Genomic DNA, 21416 nt, shown 5'->3' on the forward strand with positions numbered 1-21416 from the left:
GTAGGTCAACTAAACAGTACTCATTGTGCACAAGAATCAAAATGGGATATATATTAGTGGGCAAAATTGTACTCCCCAATCCTGACCAAGTAAGTCACTGTTAGGGCCAATGATATCAAAGTCCACTGTGCCAAACAAGGGTCAGTAAAAGAGAAAGGCCAGAAGCACAATGACTGGTCAAAAGTAGGTTTCTAAATGACAGACACACTCACAAATCAGACAAACTGGCAGTCACTTAGTAATGGCATCAAAACTCTTCTTACCTCTAGTTTGGATCATTTTGATGACATTGCCCACATACTCATACAGGATGACCAAATTGCACTCAGCAATGTCAATGCCTTCATCAGCAACTGAGGTCGCGATCAAAATCTTTTTATCTCCATTAGTTCTGAATGCATCCAATGCACACTTCTGTGCTGGGAGTGTCATCCCTGCATCAGAGTCAAAGGGCATTTAAAAAAAATTTTTTCAACGTTTTTTATTTATTTTTGGGACAGAGAGAGACAGAGCATGAACGGGGGAGGGGCAGAGAGAGAGGGAGACACAGAATTGGAAACAGGCTCCAGGCTCTGAGCCATCAGCCCAGAGCCTGACGCGGGGCTCGAACTCACGGACCGCGAGATCGTGACCTGGCTGAAGTCGGATGCTTAACCGACTGCGCCACCCAGGCACCCCCAAAGGGCATTTTAGAAGTCACCAAAAGAGGGAACTTTACCCTTGAAAAATAGCCACTAATGATGGAATGCTTACTACGTGGTCAAATACTAAAGTAAGTGCTTTATATCCATGATGTCAAAACAACCCTAGGCACTAGGGCCTATTCTTATCCTTGTTTTAGAGGACATAATGGTGGTGTTTAACAATTTGGACTCTACCACAAGACTGCCTGAGTTCAAATCCTAGCTGGGGGACTAACTAGCTGTGTGAGATAAGAGTCATGTTATCTCAAAACAAATACTGATTTTGTGTGTGTGTGTGGGGGGGGGAATTATCAACAACTAATCATAATGCCTTTGAATGTGTCTAGGACTTTACAGCTGACAAAACAGTTTCACAACTACTTATTCACTGGAACTTCACAAAGCCCTTTTTGGTTGATGTGGAAAGTGTTCTAACTCCCCTTTACAGATGAAGACCTTAAGACTTTGGAAGTCTGATAAACTGACAGCCTAGTTAGTGGCAGAACCAGGCCTGAATTTAAGTCTGAGACCCTAAGAGAATTTCAATGGTCTCCACCTCTGAGTTAATAGAATTCATAAAAGTTGGCAGCCAAAATCTGCAGATATATTTTAAGGCCAAAACATTCACCCATTTCTTCATCAAACATTTACTCAGCAATTATAGTTTTTCAGCTAAAAATATAATGGTTAAAAGGTCCATTTTTACCTATAAGGATCTCATAGAAGAAGAATATAAATAGGAAGCTATAATTCAATGTGATGAGCAGTGAAATTGAGGCAGAGTGGATCTATGTGATGGGAAGGAGAGACACCTCAACTAGTCTTAGGAGGTTGGGGAAGGCCACTTGGATAAGCACAATGACTGGTACAGAGTACCATTTCCAAACAAATGTGGATGGACAGATGATGGATAGATAGATGATGGATGGATAAATGAATAAACAAGAAAATATTCTGAGTGCCTATTTGTGAAGAAATAACAAAGTTTGAAAATCAACTCATGTAGGAGTCAAATTGCAAAGAACTTTAAATTCCAAGTGCCATAATTTGGCGTTGGACTTCATTTGGTAAGCTAAATTTTCAAAATCTCCATTTATTTTTTAGATTCATGAAGTTTAAACTTTGTATAAGTGCAAGAGTGATGAGTGAGGACTGACAGGATGGGGACTGCTTATTATAAACAAAACTAAACAGAAGGAAGGAAGTGAAGACCAGTCCCTGCTGGTCACTGAGGGGTGGGGAGCACAGCTGCAAGAATGTCAGGTGGGGGCTGGTCACACTAGATCTTCTTGGATAATAACAGAGGCATCCTTTCATGCTTCAACCACCCTAGCTAGATATCAGGATTGTCTGCTTGAGCTTTTTCTTTTTTTTTTTTTTTTAAGTTTATTTAATTATTTTGAGAGAGAGCAAAGAAGTGAGCAGGGGAGGGTCAGAGAGAGGAAGAGAGAATCCCAAGCAGTATCCACGCTGTCAGCACAGAGCTCGACTCGGGGCTCAAACTCACGCAATGTGAGATCATAACCTGAGCCGAAATCAAGAGTCAGATGCTCAACTGGCTGAGCTACCCAGGTGCCCCTGACCTTTTTTTTTTTAATTGTAAAATATATAATACACATAAAAGCATCAATAGTTTAAAAAACAATAAAATAAAAACAGAACATTTCTATTTCCAGCTGATCTTAATCTACTGGTTGAGAATTGGAGAAAAAGAGTGACATGCTCAAACAATATTATAAAAAACAACTGGTTTTTCCCACCAGATATATGGGAAGAAGCAATGTCTACAAGTTTTTGGCATTTGAGCATTGTGATGGCTTTCTGATGTGTCAACTTGGCTAGACTGAACTATAGTACCTAGTAACAGATCTAGGTGTTTTTGTAAGGAGAATTTGCAGATGTAATTAAAGTCCCTAATCAGGGGTGCCTGGGTGGCTCAGTCGGTCAAGTGTCTGACTTTGGCTCAGGTCATGATCTCACAGTTCGTGAGTTAGAGCCCTGCATCGGGCTCTGTGCTGACAGCTCCAAGCCTGGAGCCTGCTTCGGATTCTGTGTCTCCTTCTTTCTCTGCTCCTCCCCTGCTCTTGCTCTCTCTCTCTCTCAAAAAATAAATAAACATTAAAAAAAAAAAAAAGTTCCTAATCACTTGACATTTAAGTTGTGAAAGACGTTTCATCCTTGGTTGGCCTGACCCACAAGCAGCCCTTTGAAAGAGGACTTCGCCATTAATCCCTGAGCTCAGAGACTCAAAACAGTTCATGCCTGTGGAGGTCAGGCCTGCTCCTGACCACCTGCTCTATGGATTTCAGACTTCCTTTGCCAGTCCAACTATGTATGCTAACTCCCAAATGCCTATGAATGTATGTTTTTCACACCTAAACAACACATATATGTATATATGTGTGTACAACCTCCTACTGGTTTTACTTCTCCAGACTGATATAAGTATTAGAAAAGAATTTGAATATATTATAAATATTCTTATATATATAGTATACTAACTCTAATTCATTATATATAAGTACCTGTGTTCTGATTTGTTTTGCCCCGTCCAGTCAATATGCCAGGTTTTAGAAAGCTGAGTTCAGAATTTTCTTCAATCCATTTCTTCAAAGCCTGAAAATCAAAAGCAATTATCAGTTGGACACTATTTGTATAAAGTCTGTATTAATACTGAAATACTGCAAGAAGAAAAAAAAAAACCTTTAAGTTAGTGAACAGTTTTCTGACAAACCTGAGAATAAATGCTTTTTGGCACTGAATTCTATGCAATAATTAACTGTAGTGGTTAAGACCTTTGCGATCTGACACAGTTTAATCTCTAAGATATTTTTTAAATGAAGAAAAGCAATGCTCAGAATAGTGAATGTGTAGAACTAATAGTGAATTTACCAAGATCTCAGGACATAAGATCAATATACAGAAGTCAGTTGTATTTCTGTTCACCAGCAACAAGCAACTAAGTACAATACAACAGCATTAAAAAACTGACACTTAGGTATAAGTCTAACAAAACACGTGCAGAATCTATATGTGAAAACAATGAAACAGTGATAAAAGAAACCAAAGATGTGGTAGGTAGCCCGTCAGATGGTTCCCAATGATCTCTGGCCCTGGTCTTCAGATCCTTGTGTAATCCCCTTGAGTATGAACTGAACTCACTGACGTGCTTCTAATGAATAAAAACATGGCAGACATGATCACTTCCAAGTTGATCTTATAAAATGACTATGACTTCCACATTAGGCTCACTCTCTCAGTCTCTCTCCGATCACTCACTCTAGAGGAGGCCTGCTGTCATTCTCGGAGGCAACCCTGTGGAAAGGCCCACATGAGTGAGCTCAGAAGCACAGATTCTGAGGCCCGCTGGTAGCCATGTAGGCTAAGGTTGGAAGTTGAACCTCTCAAGTAAAGCCTTAAGATGACTACAGCCTTGGGAGAGCCTGAGCCGGAAACATCCAGTTGAGTGGTTTCTATACTCCTGATCCATAGGTATTATAAGATAATAGATGTTTGTTACTACCAGTCACTAAGTTTTAAGGTAATTTTTTATCAGCAGTAATACAGATACTAATACAGAAGCCCTATATAAACGAAGAAAGAGAGATAATATGGTCATGGATTCGAAGACTCCATATTTTTAAGATGTTACTTCTCCCCAATTTTATCTGTTGATTCAATGCAATTCCATTCAAAATTCCAGCAGATTTTTTCATACATGTGAATGAGCTTACTCTAAAATATAAATGGAAAAGCAAAGGAAGATAGCTAAAACAATTTCAAAAAAAGGAAAAAAGTTGGAGGACTCACACTATATAAAGCTAATCAAGACAGTATGGGATGGGTTAAAGGATAGATGGATATAGATGAATGGAACAGAATCAAGAATCCAGAAAAGACCTATATAAATACAGTCAACTGATTTTTTTAAGTTACAAAGGCAATTCAATGGAAAAAGGACGGTCTTTTCAACATATAGAGCTGCAATAATTAGCTATCCACATAAAAAAAGAAAAAAAGCATCTCAACCCATAACTCAAAATAGATTGTAGACCTAAATGTAAAATGCAGAACTATAAACCTTCGAGAAGATAACAAAGAAAATCTTTGTGATCTTGGGTAAACAAAGAGTTCTTATGTACAATACCAAAAGCACAAGCCACAAAAAGAAAAAATTGGTAAACTAGGCTTTGTAAAAAGTTAAAAGTTTCAATCTATAAAAGATACTGTTAAGAGAATTAAAAGACCAGAAGAAAATATATACAAATCACATTTCTCACAGAGGACTTTTTTGTCAGAATAAACTTTAAAAACTTTGACTCAACAATAATATGTTAACAACCCAATCAGATCCTATTTTAAAATGGGCAAAAGATGTGCAGAGACACTTCACCAAAGAAGATATATGGGCGTGTAATCAGTTTATGGAGAAATGTCCAACTGCATTAGTTGAGATGCAAATATAGTAAAATGAACATTTACTCTAGGAAGACACCACTACGTGCCCAGAGAATGGTTATGATTTTTTAAATTGACCAAAAATTTTTAAAAAATATGAAGTCCTTGCTCTACAGGTACCAAGACTTACTAGAAACTATTGATCAAAACAGTGAGGTATTAATATAAGGATAAACAAAGAGATAATCAGAACAGAATAGCCCAGAAACAGCCCACACATATACAGGTGCCTGATTACGGAGCAGTGAGGAAAGGACAATCTTTTCAATAAAACGGTGCTAGGTCGATGTGTAATCCACAAGAAGAAAGAAGCTTACATCCACAAGTGCTCTGGTTTTCACAAAGAGGATGGTTCTACTCTCTGGGTTTAAGTGGTACTCCTCTTGCAAGATGAAGCAGAGATCTTTGAGTTTTGGGTTCTCATTGCTGGGATCCATAGAAACGCTTTCCAGTTTCTGCAGCTTTTCTGCAAAAGGGGAACATTCTATAAATGGCTTACAAATTCTAGAAATTTAGAACACACTGTGACCATTAGCTAGAGTTCAAGTAGTTAATCTCTCAATCCTTGACCAGAATTTTAAGAGCAATAACCACTGCTTTAATGTAACATTAAATGTAGCAATAAATGCATATTTATTTTTGCCCCAGAGAGCTGGTTCCCCAATGTTTAGCAGCACACCACTGAGCTACACATATGTATACTAAATACTTTCCTACAAGCCAAAATAAGAGAGAAGAAGAAGGACTTACTTTTCATTTAAAATTTTCCTATATTTTTCTAAATATGAGAGCAGTGCGATTATGGGCGATTTTGGTTTTCTTCTGTATAGAAGTACATATAAATTATAGTATGCTGATTACCACTGAACACTTTTTTTTATTTTTAAACCTTTGTAAAATTACTAAAACTTAAACCAAAAAAAATGCTACTACCTATTATAATTTCTATGGGATGTATACTTCGCAAATCCTACTTCTTAACAAGAAGAAATAATGTTAAGCAACGGATTTTTTTCCTTAAGTACCAGATTTCACTGATGATTCATAGTCCTATCTACATAAGATCTTCTTGAGCCCGGGACAACTCCCTGAGCATCACTGCACACTAAATATAACGCAATGTAAGTATGCTGCCACTGGAGTCACCAGGTTCCAACGGCTTCCTCCTCTAGAAACACCACCCACCTTCGAATCTCCGAGTGAGATCTTGCTCAATCTCATCAAATCCTGCCGCTCGGACGTTGGTGAAGAAGTCTTTCAAGTAATCCAGAGCATCTTTCATTCGCGCATGCTCATTGATAATGAGGGCATCATTATATTTCTGTTGAAAATGAAAACTGGGTTTCAGTGTGTCTCCAATGCCTAATGCATTCACTGCACTAAAATTCAATTAGCTGTACTTAGCGTGAGTAGGGGAGGGGCAAAATAAACTTTTCTCAAATCTATTCCAACTTAGTTTTTTAAGATGAATGGCTCCAATGGAACTGCAATAAAACCTTTGAACCAAATATTGTTTTAAAAATCTGAATTAGCTAGAATCATACATTAATCAGGATCATTTGGAATTTAGAATTCCACCTTGGAAGAGAAAGAGGAAATTACAAGAAAAATCCATGTCAAAGATTAAAGAACAAGAACAAGAGCAAATCAATTTCCACATCAACTTGCCTCATGATTCAGACATGCAACTTAATCTCTTCATACATCCAAAGCCATCACTGAATTGCAACTGCACCTGTTCAAAATGATGGTGCTGACCACCTACACCAAATATTCAACTAAATTCATTAAATTCCAAAAATGCATACAGACTGAGTGCATTTTTAAATACTTTCAATGGCATGATGAGCAGAGGTGATGGTTGTTTCTCAACTTCTTGGTTAACCAGTAAGCAACCAAAGACTCTGGATTTCTGAGCCTGTGGCTTTGCCAAAGGTAAGAAAACATATGCTCAAGATAAGGTAGCAGGAGTCACCTAATGAACTTTCAAGATGACTGTCACCAATCACATATCTACAATAATGGTCATCATCCCCCAATTTCTTTCAATCATTTCAATCATAGCAATGCTAGAGGCATGGCATAGAATCCCAGCCTTTGTTTCCCTCCTGTTTCTACTAGTATTAAGTTTCAGCAGGCAGAGAAGATGCTAAATAGGGTAACTTTAAAGTTTGCTTCATAGGAACCTTTTGGAAAGTTCCTAAGCGAGCTCGTGAAACAGGGTGAAAAGTTGATGTTCTCTCAGCTACCAGAGCAAAGCTCCCAGTTAGGTGCTAAAACTAAAATACACTTCTGGAAAGGAGTCACATACCCGCAAATGGGAAGTGTACAAAAACAGTGCTTTACAAATCCTGCTCTCTTCATCTTTGTCAGGCAACTGAAACACCGTGCATGCTTTCTGAACAGTAACAATCCATTGTTCATATTTCTGCGTTCCAAATTCCCTATTTCGAATTTGAGATATACCTTCTGGAAGAAGAAAAAGGTTTTCATTATGCCATATGATCAGTCATTTAAAGTTCTAAGCATGCCTCACCCTCTAATTTTCTTTTTTTTATTAAAAATGTATTTTAAGTTTTTTTAAATGTTTGTTTATTTTTGAGAGAGAGAGAGAGCATGAGTAGGGGAGGCGCAGAGAGTGAGGGACACACAGAATCTGAAGCAGGCTCCAGGCTACGAGCTGTCAGCACAGAGCCCTACACAGGGCTTGAACTCACGAACCGCGAGATTATGACCTGAGCCAAAGTTGGACACTTAACCAACTGAGCCACCCAGGTGCCCCCCACCTAATTTTTTCCTTACTCTCTGTAAACAGAATATTCCTCCTGAAATAGTTTTCAGCAGCAGTATATCTGTGTTTGCATATGATTGCTTACTGAATACTCTCTGCACCAAGAAATCAAAGTACTCCTTATTTCATTTTCACAAATCTGTAAGGTAGAGGTTACATTTTACAGGTGAGGAAACCAAAGCTCAGAAAAGCAAAGTAGTTTATCCAAAGTGACACAGCTAGTACATGGGGGAGTGCAGGAATGCAAATCCAGGTGTGTCTGATACCCAAATCTTACCAGGTTTGTGAGCTAACAACCAAAGCAGCCCAGAAGTAAAACAATGGACATGAAGATATCTAACTTTGCTTTTAAAAATGAAGCAGTGAATAAAAATAACAGGTCTCATGAGCTTCATCAGGAGGATATTTAAAAGCAGGAGAGAAAGAACTCAACACAGTCTATTCTGCCTTGCTGTAAACTGAAGTCATCTGATCTCCACAGCATCACTCACAGGGCTGAGCAAAGAGCTTGTCATGGATGCTTCTGTATGTGTGCATCTCCTAAGCTATGCCTCATCTCAGTTGCTTGGTCTAAACATTGAGCATATGCTGTGGTCCAGGCTCTGTGCAGGGTCCTGGGGGTAAAAGGATGTAGAAGACCAAAGCCTGATCTCAAGCAGCTCAGTCTGTAAGTTACTCTGGGATTGAATCTCCAGGTCTCCCTGTTAAGAGCACAGTATAATAAAACTCACAGGCAAGAGCTATATTTCTGGGTTAAATTTCTCCTCCCACCCTTTCATGTTTAACAGGAGGAACAAAGGAGGCTACTCAGACAAGTAGCACTGACATGCTTCTTTCCCAGCCCCAACTATAAACAAGGTGGCCAGATGAATTAACAATTATTTCTTGAACAGGGGTGGGTGTGAAAATGAGTTAAGCAATGCGGAAATGAACTGCTGATAGGATATGGACTGGGGAAAAGGTGGAGGTAGAGAATTAGAGGTGGGAGGAATAAGAAGGTAGAAATTCATGTCTCTCTGCCCTTCTGCTACTTCCCCAGTTTAATCACATCATAATGTTCCTGGATAATGTGACAGCCTCTTAACTCATCTCCCTACTTCTTGCTTTGTTCCCTCCAATCCACTGCCCACTCAGCAGCTAGAGTGGGTTCGCAAAACTGCAGAAGAGACACTGCACTACCCCACTGCTTAAAAGCCTTTAGTGGATTCCTCTGGCCAGATCCTACCCGGCTCCCAGGATCCTCTGTGATCTAGTCTCTGACTACTTCTAATTCTTTTTTTTTTTTTTGTAATTTTTAAAAATATTTATTTATTTTTGAGATAGACAGTGTGTAAGCAGGGGAGGGGCAGAGACAGAGGGAGACAGAATCTGAAGCAGGCCTCAGGCTCTGAGCTGTCAGCACAGAACCTGACACAGGACTCGAACTCACAAACTGTGAGACCATGAGCTGAGCTGAGCTGAGGTCAGACACTTAACTGACTGAGCCACCCAGGCACCCCTGCCTGTTTCTGATTCTTATCTCCAGCAGTTGACAAGACTAATGGAAATCCACATACTTGCTCCACTTTCCTGGCTGTTGCACACACTGTTTCCTCTGCCTGAAACACACCTTACCACCACCACCCACCTACCCCTATCCTGTTGTTTTATTATTACTTATCTAATTTTGGCCTTACACATTACACTGGAAATACCACAAGGGCAGGAGCTGTATCTCAGGGTCCATGCTATATTCCCATCACTTGGCATATGGCCTAGGACCAGGTGAATGATGAGTGAATGAGCATGTTCAAGGAACTGCTAAATCAAAGGATTCAAGTATGGAAGGAGTGGCAGATAAAACTGGAAAGATAAGTAGAACCAGAGTGTGCAGGCAGGGATCAGACTGGCAGGTCAGAGACTTAGAGGGCTTTGCTTGTAAGGCAGAGAGATTCAAGCAGGATACTGACACAATCAAACTGATATTTCAGAAAGACCAACCAGGTAATGGCGGGTTGAATGGAGAAATGAGTAGGGGTGGGTAAGCCAGCCAGCCAGCTGTGAGATTAAGTCCTAAAGCAAGCTGTGAAAGAAAAAGAGAAGAGAAAAAAAAGTAAAGTAAGTGTGAAAAAGGTGAACTCACAAATTCAGCATCTCCAGAGCTGCTCCTAGTGGTGGAAGCAGCACTACCCACCGGTGTACCTACAAGTGCACAAGCCAGAAGCCCAGTGGAAGTCACCCCAACTCCCATCCGAAGCCAGCTGGCCATGAAATCTGAATACTTCCTGTTTACAGGGCTCTGCACAAGCCTCCTCCCTCTACCAACCTGTCTTGACTGCCTCTGTTTGGCCCTCTTTGTTCACTGGTATCCTTATCACCTCACCCATCAGTTTAAAATCTTCAGGTGCTTTGCACTGCTTTTAGGAGAAAGTCAAACTCAGTCCTACCAAGTCTTTCCCTGTCTGGCCCCTGCCTCTCTCTACTCACTCCTTTCTACTACTCATGTATTACGAGTACCATGAGATGCTTGCCGTTCCTAAAACATTCCCTTCCTTCAATGCCTGACACCTTTTCAATCTCACTTGTCTCTTTCTTAACTTGGCCTCAAGCTTCAAGATTGTCTCAGGCATCATCCCATCCCAGAGAGCTTTCCCTGCAGCCCACTCTAGGCCAAAGTTCCCAACGTGCTCCCACGGCACCCAGTGTGTACCTCTGCCCCGCTGTGTGGAAGCCCCCTGCATCTGATTCTCATTATTTGACTGTGAGTTCCCCGAGGTTGGGACTATGTCTTTAATCTTGTTATTCCCATTAGCTAGCACAATGCATATCTGGTGAATGAATGAAAGAACAAAAGAGAAGAAGAGAACTTGGGTGACTTCGTGAGAAAGTCTCAGAAGAACAAAGAATCAAAGGTCACCTCCTGCTTCAATCTGATCCATCAGGGAAATGGTGGTTTCATATAAATAGGGAATTTATATTTTCATATAAGTAGGAAGAACAGAAAGCTAATTGCGGAGATTAAGAAAGTCATGAATTGATTGAAATATGGTATTTTTCAGGTATGTATGTCAACACAGATTTACTTTGGATTAAAAAAAAAAACGAGACTAAAGAAGGAATTTTAAGGTTCCTCAATAACCTATAATCAAGAAGGCTAACCTCTTGATATAGTCTTGACACTGTCTGAACTGAAGAGAATGCAAAAAGACACTAAGGAATAATATGGCTATTCCTAAGTGGAGAGAATGCAAAATGAGATTTATCTCACCGAGAGTTATGGTACCAATTTCGTCAAAGATACTCTTTGCCAGACTCTCTGTTTCCCTCATCAGCTGAGAGATGATGCATTTAAATCTGTCAGTGGTCCGTGATTCCACTTTCCTGAAAACTAGAGCCATCAGAGTAAAGTGAGTATTTTTCAGGAAGAACACATCATACTTCAAAGTAGGCATCTGCACACCTTTCTCTGCCTGTTACTTCTTCTGTAAGACCTAAGGCCCCAAGCTCACAGACAGGTAGTCTAAATGATATATCAAATCTTCAGAAACCTTGCAATAGCTCCCTAATGCTTAATGCACAGATTCTAACATCTTCATTTTTCATGGTCTGGGTCTAATCCGACTTCTCACTCTGGTTTTCTTATTACTCAACTCTACTTTGACAAGGCTGGTATCAATCTTATCTCTGCAAATACAACACTTTTTCAGTCTCTCTTCTTTGATCTTCTCCTTTCCCACCCAGCCCTCACAAGTGTTCACATTGTTCCTAAAATTCATTATTGCATTGTTTCAGCAGAAACTTATTCCCTGCCTACCATATGCCATGTTCTGGTGATAAACAGTTGAAAGGAACACACTCTGTGGTCCAGAGAGGTCTGTGTTCTTAGGGGAGAAATATGTGTAGCCAAATAACCACAGTAAAGTGCTATAACAATAACTATGTGCAAGGTATCATGGAGAACAAGAAAAAGAATCTCTAATCCTTCCAGAGAAGGAAGTGTTGTGGGGTAAATAGGGGAAGAGGAAAGGAGAAAGCACACGATGCACTTGAGGAGCCCAGAGGAATGTGACAAGGTTGGGCTTATGGGAGGGGGAGGAGATGAAGCACAGAGGGCAGGGGGACTGGATTTTAAAGAAATTTGTACTTGATACTAAAAAGTTTAGATTAGGTGCCTTCCCTAAAATCCTTACAGGCAGCTCCCAGAAGGGAACTTAACTGCCCCTCTCTGGCTATCTCATGTCTGTTTGTTCTGCCTTATACAGTCATACACTATCCCCAAAGCAAAGAGAAATGTATATATGTCTCCTCTTCCTCTCTTCCTTGTTGGGTCAGTATAGCATTGTAATTTAATAAACATTTGCTACTCAAATCTTTTTTAAAAAATCATACTGATCTGAGGAAAAATACAATGAATTCAGATTAATTTCCTTTCAACCCAAATCATTAGATCCATACTCAAATAATGAATGACCACACAGTCTCCTCCTCAGGCATGCAACACAGGGAAGGGCTGAGCCCAGCTCTTAGCCATTTACATGCTGTGATTTTAATTTTTAAAACAAAAAATTTTTTTAACGTTTATTCATTTTTTGATAGAGACAGAGCGTGAATGGGGGAGGGGCAGAGAGAGAGGGAGACACAGAATCCAAAGCAAGCTCCAGGCTCTGAGCTGTCAGCACAGAGCCTGATGCGGGGCTCGAACTCACAGACTGTGAGATCATGACCTGAGCTGAAGTTGGATGCTTAACCAACTGAGCCACCCAGGCACCCCTACATGCTGTGATTTTTCTCATCACGGCTCATTGTTAGTATCTTTATAAGAACTTTATCAAAAACACAAAACCAAAAAAAAAGAATTTTATCAAACTGAAGAGTAAGAATGTTTGTTTTAGGACAGTCCCCTCCTGAGGTTTGTCCACTGCCTGGAATACAGCTCAGCTAAGGAGACAGCTGTGAAATGTAATTATTTCCCAAGTTTGGGGTTAAATATTTTCCACTAAATGGAAAAGGTAAAAACTCAGTATTCATCCGAATGGCTCTGAACTAGGAAACACAGAGGGTAACAAAGTCCTAAAAGGCAAGCTATGGGATTCCACTTACACTTTTGGGGCTTATAAACAATTTCTTCCAGTTCCTCCAAGTTGTCTTTGACTGTTGCTATCACTGATGTGTCAAGAGAAGCACACAGTCTGCAGATATATTCCACGGCTTCTGCTGTGCTTTTGGCATCCCCAATGCCAACCGAGGCAGTCAGCCCAATGACCTGTGAGGAGCATTGGAATCATCAGATGCCTGGGAAACTACATGCCATTTCCACAATCCTGCATACAACTCTTTCCTGTTAAAGTCAGGTTTTATTTTTTGTTTTGTTTTGTTTTTACTAATTTCCCATAAAGAGCAAGAACAGTATTTATTTTTTCTGATATTTTCCATGACATTGCAAATGGAAAGGTCCCCATTAGGCAAAGCACTGAATAAATGCAAAAGTCGGAACTCATCCGATGAACATGAATCAGCAAAGAAACCAAGAGTGGAAACCCTTTCAAGGAAGGACTTCTCTTCTCTACTCTTGTGTCCCCCATAATGTGTAGAACAACATACTGAAAGGAAAGGGACTGAAATCAGACACAACTCCATTCTAAACTCAACCATGTCACACTGGCTGCATGTCCCTGAACAATGCAGGGACACATGTCAGCTGTCTCTAAAAGTTGGGAAACAACAGCTATTTAAAATGGTAGTTGTGTGAATTCAGTAACAAGATTTATAAAAAATTTAGCTTAATGGTCACCTAACAATTTAAGTTCTACTTGAATAGCCACTCAGTAAATACTGAATAACTGACTCATTAGCAAGAAATCTAGTGAACCACCAATTTTTTTCTAGAAGAAGCTTTAAGAAATGTGATTGCTGGGGGCACCTAGATGGCTCAGTCGGTTGGGTATCTGACTGTGGTTCAGGTCATGATCTCACTGCTGTTGAGTTCAAGCCCCGCATCGGGCTCTGTGCTGACAGCTCAGAGCCTGGAGCCTGCTTCGGATTCTATGTCTGTCTGTCTGTCTGTCTCTCACTCTCTCTCTCTCTCTCTCCCCCTCTCTCTCGACCCCCTCCCCTGGTCTCTCTCTCAAAATGAATAAACATTAAACAATAAATTTTAAAAAATGTGATTGCTACTGAATTTTGTCTATGGGTACATGCTGAATTTCTTTTAACCTGTGCTTCCTAAAGAGGTAGTTATTAGGGCTAGAGAACTTTATATGATGTGACACTAGTATACCATGCTATAAATTCATGGTTTCCAACCTCATCTGGATCCCCAGTGTAACCAAGCAATTCCCGTTTCAAATCCTTTCCATGCACCCCAAGCTCCCTCCTCCATTCCCATCTTGATTATTCCCAGCAAATAATCTCTCTGCCTCTCCTACATTTAAGAGAAAAGAGAGATTAAATGCCAGGGATTCCCCACCTTTCCTGTCCCCATCTATGAACTACTCTGTCTTGACTCCTTTCACACCCTCACCTCTGATGACACCAAAAATGGTGTCCCATCTAGTCTCCTGGACTAATGCATATATCTGCCAACTTACCCCATACCCTCTGGTCTCCCCTGACATCCTGTTCTATCAATCATTCCCTCTATCCCCATTCTTCCTCACCTCCTGCTATTTACTACTTCACATTCTATACTCAAAACAATATTGAAGAGCTTCACAATTCTCGACTCTCAGGCATACCATGCTCTCTCATACCTCTGTGCCTTTGGACACACAGCAGACTTTCCTGAAGACCATCAAGCTATCTAATTTGTACCTTCTTGTTAGCTTTTGCCTAACTTCTATTGGGTGTTGCCTTACTTTCACAGCACATGAGTTTTCACTTCTGTTCTGACTACAGCTTGTACCCATCTCCATAGTGTGCCATCACCATACATTATGACATAATTTTTACATGTTTGGCTCCCCATGAAATTAAACTGTTTGAGAGCAAGGACTGTCTTTTTATATTTGTATCCCCAGTGCCTAGCACAATGGATAACACCGGGCGGGGGGGGGGGGGGGGAGGGGAGGGGGGGCTGTGCCTGAGGCATGTTTGTTAAGTGAATAAATGAATCAATCAATCAAAATTAATCAATAGGCTATACAATCTGGACTTAGCACCTGAAAAGAACATCCTTAATTTGGTCATAAGAGTAAGTAAATAGGATTTAGCAAGGTTATAGCTCTTCTGAGGAATCCATCTGAATCTGGAGATACCTGAGGCAGTGGGTCTGAAGATCCTCCAAGTTTCTGATCTAGATAATTAAACATGATCATATTATAAGGATGGTGTTTACCAGTATTGTGACATTCATCAAATATCATCAAAGTAAAGACAGAGAGTGATGGAATAGTCCCATTTTTAAGACTATTCACAAGAATCTGTGGAGTTAAAATTATGATGTCATTGTTCTCAACAATCTGTTTCACTGAGACATTCTCAGATGTTGCTCCAGAAACACCTGCAACTTTGTACCTGGGAAATGACAGAAATTCCCAATTACCAACCACAATGTGAATGAGGAACCACAAAGATATAAAACACTAGATCAGAGCATCAACTGATTAAGCTCTCCTAACTCCGAAAGGAATCTGGAGACAAGTGCTTAGCACAGAGCCTTACACATAGTAAATGATCAACAAATGCAAGCTAGTTATAATTGTTGCTAGCATGTATTAATTCTTTCAAGTCATTAAGAAAGAAAATACTACTTAAAGAGTAATGTTAAATGAGCTATGAAATCATTAAAAAATTAAATGTGCCATTTAAATGTAAAATTTATCTCAGGTCATTTACTCACTCTGTAAGAGCTAGCCAAAGGAGTTTAGGATTTCAAGTGTACCTAACAAAATAGACTTGAATCCATGAAAAATTAATTGTATATAGATTATATAAAGGCTCAATCTACTATCGATTTTTGAATCATGGCTTTCCAAAAACTAAACAAAGCTAAAAACACACCAGTTACATGAAACTAGAGGAGAGAAACAAGACCAACTGTTATACCTACCCAAGTCTTTCAAAATAGTTTGAGAACACAGATTTCTGCTGTTCATACACTGGGAGTTGAACAGCAAAAAAGACAACCTTCCCCTTTTGTCCTTGCGGAAAATTTTTAAGATGATGCTCACATATAAGAAGTGAAACAAAGGTTTTTCCACAACCTTTTAACATAAAAAGAAAAAGAAAATGTGTAACTAATAGTATACTAAAATATTTCTGTAGAAAGGTAATTACTGTTGGCTCCCCTCAAACCACTGCACTGATTGGTAAACTGAGAATGTGGATGGGTTAACTGCAGCAGAATTTACACCAGGACATGAAAATATCAAGTTACTTCCTAGGTAACATGCAAATAAACAGTCAAGGCATAAAGCAAACTAAAAAGGGGGGCATTTTTTTTTTTTTCCTCAAGTTCCTTAAAATACCTGGAGACTCTATTACTGGGACAGTCTTCTCAAAAGACATATGGAGCAAGGAAAATACTGACACTTGCCCATTTTGTCCCAGTAGTCAATAAAAGAAAAAAAAAAAAAAAAGGAAGCAAACACAGAAACAAACCACGTAAGCAGTGGCAATCAACTTACCAGTAGGAGCACATATTATTGTGTTTTTTCCTTCCTTAGCAGGCAAAGCAAGCTCTAGTTGGTAATTTCTTGGCTTCACTGGGGTGTAAATATGAGAGACTTCTGTAACACAAAAGGAACAAAATTTCCAAATAGTTACTGCTCTGAGGAATCAAAGAAATAGCTATCTATCATCAAATAGACAGGAATTATGACTTTAGCAAGAAGGGCCTCATTTGAGAAAATTTAGAATCCTTGCCTCTTCCTAACCATTCTAGCTTCTCCATTGATGTGAAGTACAGAATCCTCTATCAATGACAAAGTGCCAATGGCGAGAGTTTTGTTTTGTTTTTTTCTTTAAAGCCACAAAGATTTCTTTCTTAAACAATCTCAAAATCTAGTAAGGAGAAAACTAAAGCAAGAATGGCCTAATTCAGAGCAAGCAGATGGCCACTGGTTAAAGGAAATGCTATATGGAACAAAACAACAAATCCCTCCAAGGTCTCTGAAAAGCAACAAACTGTAAACATTGAATTCCCAAAGCAATTTCATATTGATGAGCAATCATGCTTTATTATTCTGCAGGCTTTCACATAGTATCTTCTCTCAACAGAACCAGAAGTTCCAAGGAATAACCAGAGGCTTTTTCTCACTAACAGATAAGCATATAGAATGTTACTGCCAGAAAAGATCTTAGAAATTATTTATTGACTCCAACCTATTTTAAAGAAAATGAAAATTTTTAAAGGCTAAGGACCTTTACATATCAGAAAAATTTAAAGCAACTTACATTTGTTGATTTTATTCAGAAATGACAAAAAAAAAACTGGTATCACTTGGTTGCAAAAGTAATCTGTAAATTTTCTTCTTACAGTAGCATTAGCCCCAAATCACACTTTTCTTCTAACACTACTCAATATTAATCAGAATTTCTTCCCTGGGGTGCCTGGGTGGTTCAGTCGGTTAAGCGTCCAACTTCACTTCAGGTCATGATCTCCCAGTTTGTGAGTTCGAGCCCCACATCAGGCTCACTGCTGTCAGTGCAGAGCCGGCTTCGGATCCTCTGTCCCCCTCTCTCTGCCCCTCCCCATCTTGCACTCTCCCAAAAATGAAAATTAAAAAAAAAAAAAGACTATAGCTTTTGGCACTGGAAGACATGTCCCTACACAAAATACCTAAAGAACACCATTATGGAAAAGAACAATGCTGGGTACCTGAAGATGGACATGAATTCTGACTAAGATTCTGGCATTCAGATTCTTCCTTGTAGAAAATCTGTATGTCAGAAGTTTCCATTTCATCATCCTCAAGAACTTTCACGTCAATATTCTTTGCACCTGTATGAGACCAAAAAACACCTCAGAATCTTCATCTGATCTGATTATTGTCTTGACAGCACAAGTCCTACAAAGAGGTCATAATAGTAAAATTTTCAACTTCTGCTAAGATTTTGCACAACCACTTGCTTCACCTTCTAAAACAATTAAAAGAATCTTTCTGAGTTTGATGTCTCAATTTGGAGTTTGAACTCCAATGTCATTTAGGACTTTATTATTCAAAGTGTAGAACATGGGCCAGCAACTTCCAGAGCTTGTTAGGAATGCAGGCTCTCGAGTCCCTACTACATCAGAATGTGCACTTTAACAAAATCCCCAGAAGATTCTCATGCACACTACAGAAGCCACATTAGCAAGTATTTATGTCTTCCATTCTTGACCTACCCAAGAAATCAGATGTGTATTTATATAGACATTTTCCAGAACAACTTGTGATTTAAAGAAACCTAGGAAAAGCGAAGACCAGACACTCACATGGTTTAGAAAACTCAGACTTTGAAACAATGCTCTGAGAAGATGTTAGCTTCAGGAAACCAAATGATGGTTTCATCACAACACAGATATTTCATCACAACACACTCTTTTCTTCAGCCCTGTTCTGGCTTAGTTCCTGATGGCTCCCAGGCAAGACAACCAGGCTATGTGTATTATGATTCTTACTCTGAAAAGGGGGCAAGTCTTGGCGTTCAAACCTTTCATTCTATAATTTTAAAGCTATTTCTCTGATAATTTAAACCCAGAGAGTGAGTTCAGACTCTGCCTTCCCCAAATCCTTTGGACCAGATGGGCTAATTCTGGATGAGAGCAGTTTGCCCTGGTCCATTTTAGGGGTTAGACACAACCAAATTACTTCTGCAGGGAAGTAGCCACTTACCTCCCAGAACTCAACTCACTGCTGCTCTCTCTCTCTCAAGATGTAGCCATGGGTCTCTGAAGGGCAAAATGCCTCTGACAGTGAGTGAGAAATGTAGGAATGAAAGAGGCCCTAAGTAGAACCACGAGAAAGATGGAGCATGTTTTCAGACCCTCCTACCCTTCAGAGCTCTTCCCTGGAATATCCTACCTTTGTCCACAGTCCACAGTTCACTGAACTTGCTCTCTTCTTTGTCCAAAGCAAGTTTCAAAGTTTTGGGCCAGTTTTCCTTGTCCGATCTGAGAAAGCATTCAACCATTTTCTCTGCACCTGCCATCAGCCCCTTGTTGGAACAAACCTAAGCAAGACAACTGAAGTTAATCATTTCAAAAGTTTCCCTTTTATGGAAAGGAAATCTGAAGAAACATCAATTCAAGCACTAATTTAAAAACCATTGTATAATATGGTTCAGTAGGTCTGATTCATGACCATTTTTGCCCCATCCAACATAGTGCCTTTCAAGACACCCTTTCCTTTGTCCTTGTCTTTACACGTGACATCACTATGTCAAGCCAGGTGTTCTCACCTCCTTGGAGACCTTGTATCTATCAGCAGCAGCAATGTTAGGAAACAATCCATTTGACAACCATTCAAAATAAGGGTACACTGGCATAAAGAGATATTTGGAAGAATATAACAGAATATTAACAAATGGTTTTCTCAGGGTAATGGGACTTATATGATTTTTATTATTAATCGTTACTAAAATGTATTGAGCATCTATGATTATATGCTAGGCATATATAAGCATATATATATATAATATATATTATATAAATATATATAATATATATAATATAAATATATATAATATATAATATAAATATATGTACAATATATACATTATATATAATATATTTTACAAAAAATATATATATAATCTCATTTAATCCTTATAAAAGTATCATGCTAATAAGATACTATCATTATTTCCATTTTATACATAAAAAAAGAGGTTTAGAGAAAATAAGCAACTTGCCTAAGATCACACCACAAGTAGATGGTTGAACTACGATTCTAACAAAATTTGTGTCCAAAGCCTGAACGCTTAACCACTAGACTCTATAGGTTTTCTTTTTATTTGCTAAACTGTTCAACTTTATTTAAAGTTGCATAAAATATTATTCGCAAAAAATAATAATTTTAACTGAAAATAGGACAAACCTGAAAAACCTGTGACATTAAAAATTATTCAGTTCACAACTAAAAATACTATTCTAGGTAATTATGCCTTAGAATTGAGGACTTTTGTGGATTTCAATGATCTTTCTTGGGTCTAAATCAGTGGAGAAAACAGAATACATTTCCCATGTTCAAATTACTTCCCCCAATTCAGTATTTAATATTAAATTAATTTGAATTAATTATATTAAATATAGTAATTAAATTACCTGCATAATTTCTTCACATTCCTGACTAATTAAACATTTAGATACTTCAGGAAGGATATCTTTTGGATTAACTGTAGTTTTAAATTCTGGTTGTAAACGCTTCAACAGTGACCTATACTCCTCCAACCTTTCAATGGTTTGGAAATCCCAGCTTTCAATGGCTTCATAAAGTCCAGAATAACCTGAAAAGAAGAAAATAAGGGCTTTTATGAAACCAACTAAAAGATATTTGAAGATTAACATCATACAATCATGTTTGAACGTACAGTGAGAGAACCCAAAAGGTATCTGTGAACCACCTGAATAATTAATGATCTTTCAAAAAGAAAACTCAATATTCATTTTAGGCACCCAACATTTTAGGTCCTCCAACATTTATTATCTCTTAGGAGAAAGTGCCAAGGATAATGTGAAGTCTCACATTCGGTCTTAGTATAAAATCTCCCTTCCACAGTGTCGCTGATCTCACCTACAACCTCTGTATCTTCCAAGGAGTCAAAACATCATACAATCATTATCTTCCCAGTGCAAAGTAGCAAAGTGGGCAAAAAGAAACATAAATCTTAATTCCTGCCCCTAAGGAACTTAACCTTCTACATTACTCCAAGAAAAGAAAATATTAAGTATAAAGGGAATTTGAGGGAGGAAAAACATCTCCAACTGTAGTAACCTAGGAATGCTTCAATCTAAGGTTCTCAAACAGAATCACCAGGCTTCTCACTCTAAAGCCCACATTCTCTTTATTTGGAAGAACCTTGAAACAAAATGAACACTTGGGAACCCACTATCCAATTTAACAACTAGAGTTTCCTAAGACTTTTGTGGGGGTGTACTTCTTTTTACCCCTCCCTTCCCCTCCCTGCAAAGAGACTACCATCCTGTATTTGATTTATCACTCCCTTCATTTTTTTTGAATAGTTGCCTAGCATACGTTTAACTCCTTAATGTATGTTTAGTTTGGCTTGTTTGGAACTTCATAATTATATCCTACTAAATGTAATTTTCACTGCTTTTTAAAAAGTTTAATATGGGGCGCCTGGGTGGCGCAGTCGGTTAAGCGTCCGACTTCAGCCAGGTCACAATCTCGCGGTCCGTGAGTTTGAGCCCCGCGTCGGGCTCTGGGCTGATGGCTCAGAGCCTGGAGCCTGTTTCCGATTCTGTGTCTCCCTCTCTCTCTGCCCCTCCCCCGTTCATGCTCTGTCTCTCTCTGTCCCAAAAATAAATAAACGTTGAAAAAAAAAATTAAAAAAAAAAAAAAGTT

General features: G+C 39.0%; 1 protein-coding gene across 3 annotated transcripts in view; it reads right to left on the minus strand.

Annotated features, from left to right (window-relative positions):
- Window positions 1-21416, minus strand: part of DDX58 (DExD/H-box helicase 58) — a 38382-nt gene that overhangs the window by 7567 nt on the left and 9399 nt on the right. Inside the window, exons 1-14 of one of the 3 annotated variants that reach the window (XM_019816078.3) lie at window positions 20625-20833; window positions 20156-20337; window positions 18915-19062; window positions 17729-17851; window positions 16536-16637; window positions 15959-16112; window positions 15165-15423; window positions 13012-13174; window positions 11180-11299; window positions 7453-7610; window positions 6327-6462; window positions 5459-5607; window positions 3209-3299; window positions 264-434 (exon numbers count right to left, since the gene is read on the minus strand). In XM_019816078.3, the coding sequence (XP_019671637.1) occupies window positions 264-434; window positions 3209-3299; window positions 5459-5607; window positions 6327-6462; window positions 7453-7610; window positions 11180-11299; window positions 13012-13174; window positions 15165-15423; window positions 15959-16112; window positions 16536-16637; window positions 17729-17851; window positions 18915-19062; window positions 20156-20161 (1780 nt within the window). In that variant the 5' untranslated portion in view covers window positions 20162-20337; window positions 20625-20833. Of the gene's footprint in view, window positions 1-263; window positions 435-3208; window positions 3300-5458; window positions 5608-6326; window positions 6463-7452; window positions 7611-11179; window positions 11300-13011; window positions 13175-15164; window positions 15424-15958; window positions 16113-16535; window positions 16638-17728; window positions 17852-18914; window positions 19063-20155; window positions 20338-20624; window positions 20834-21416 lie in introns of those variants that run through there. The other 2 variants (XM_006939199.5, XM_006939200.5) reach the window with 2 other exon arrangements.

Source organism: Felis catus, chromosome D4 (genome assembly GCF_018350175.1).
Source record: "Felis catus isolate Fca126 chromosome D4, F.catus_Fca126_mat1.0, whole genome shotgun sequence".
Taxonomy (NCBI): domain Eukaryota; kingdom Metazoa; phylum Chordata; class Mammalia; order Carnivora; family Felidae; genus Felis; species Felis catus.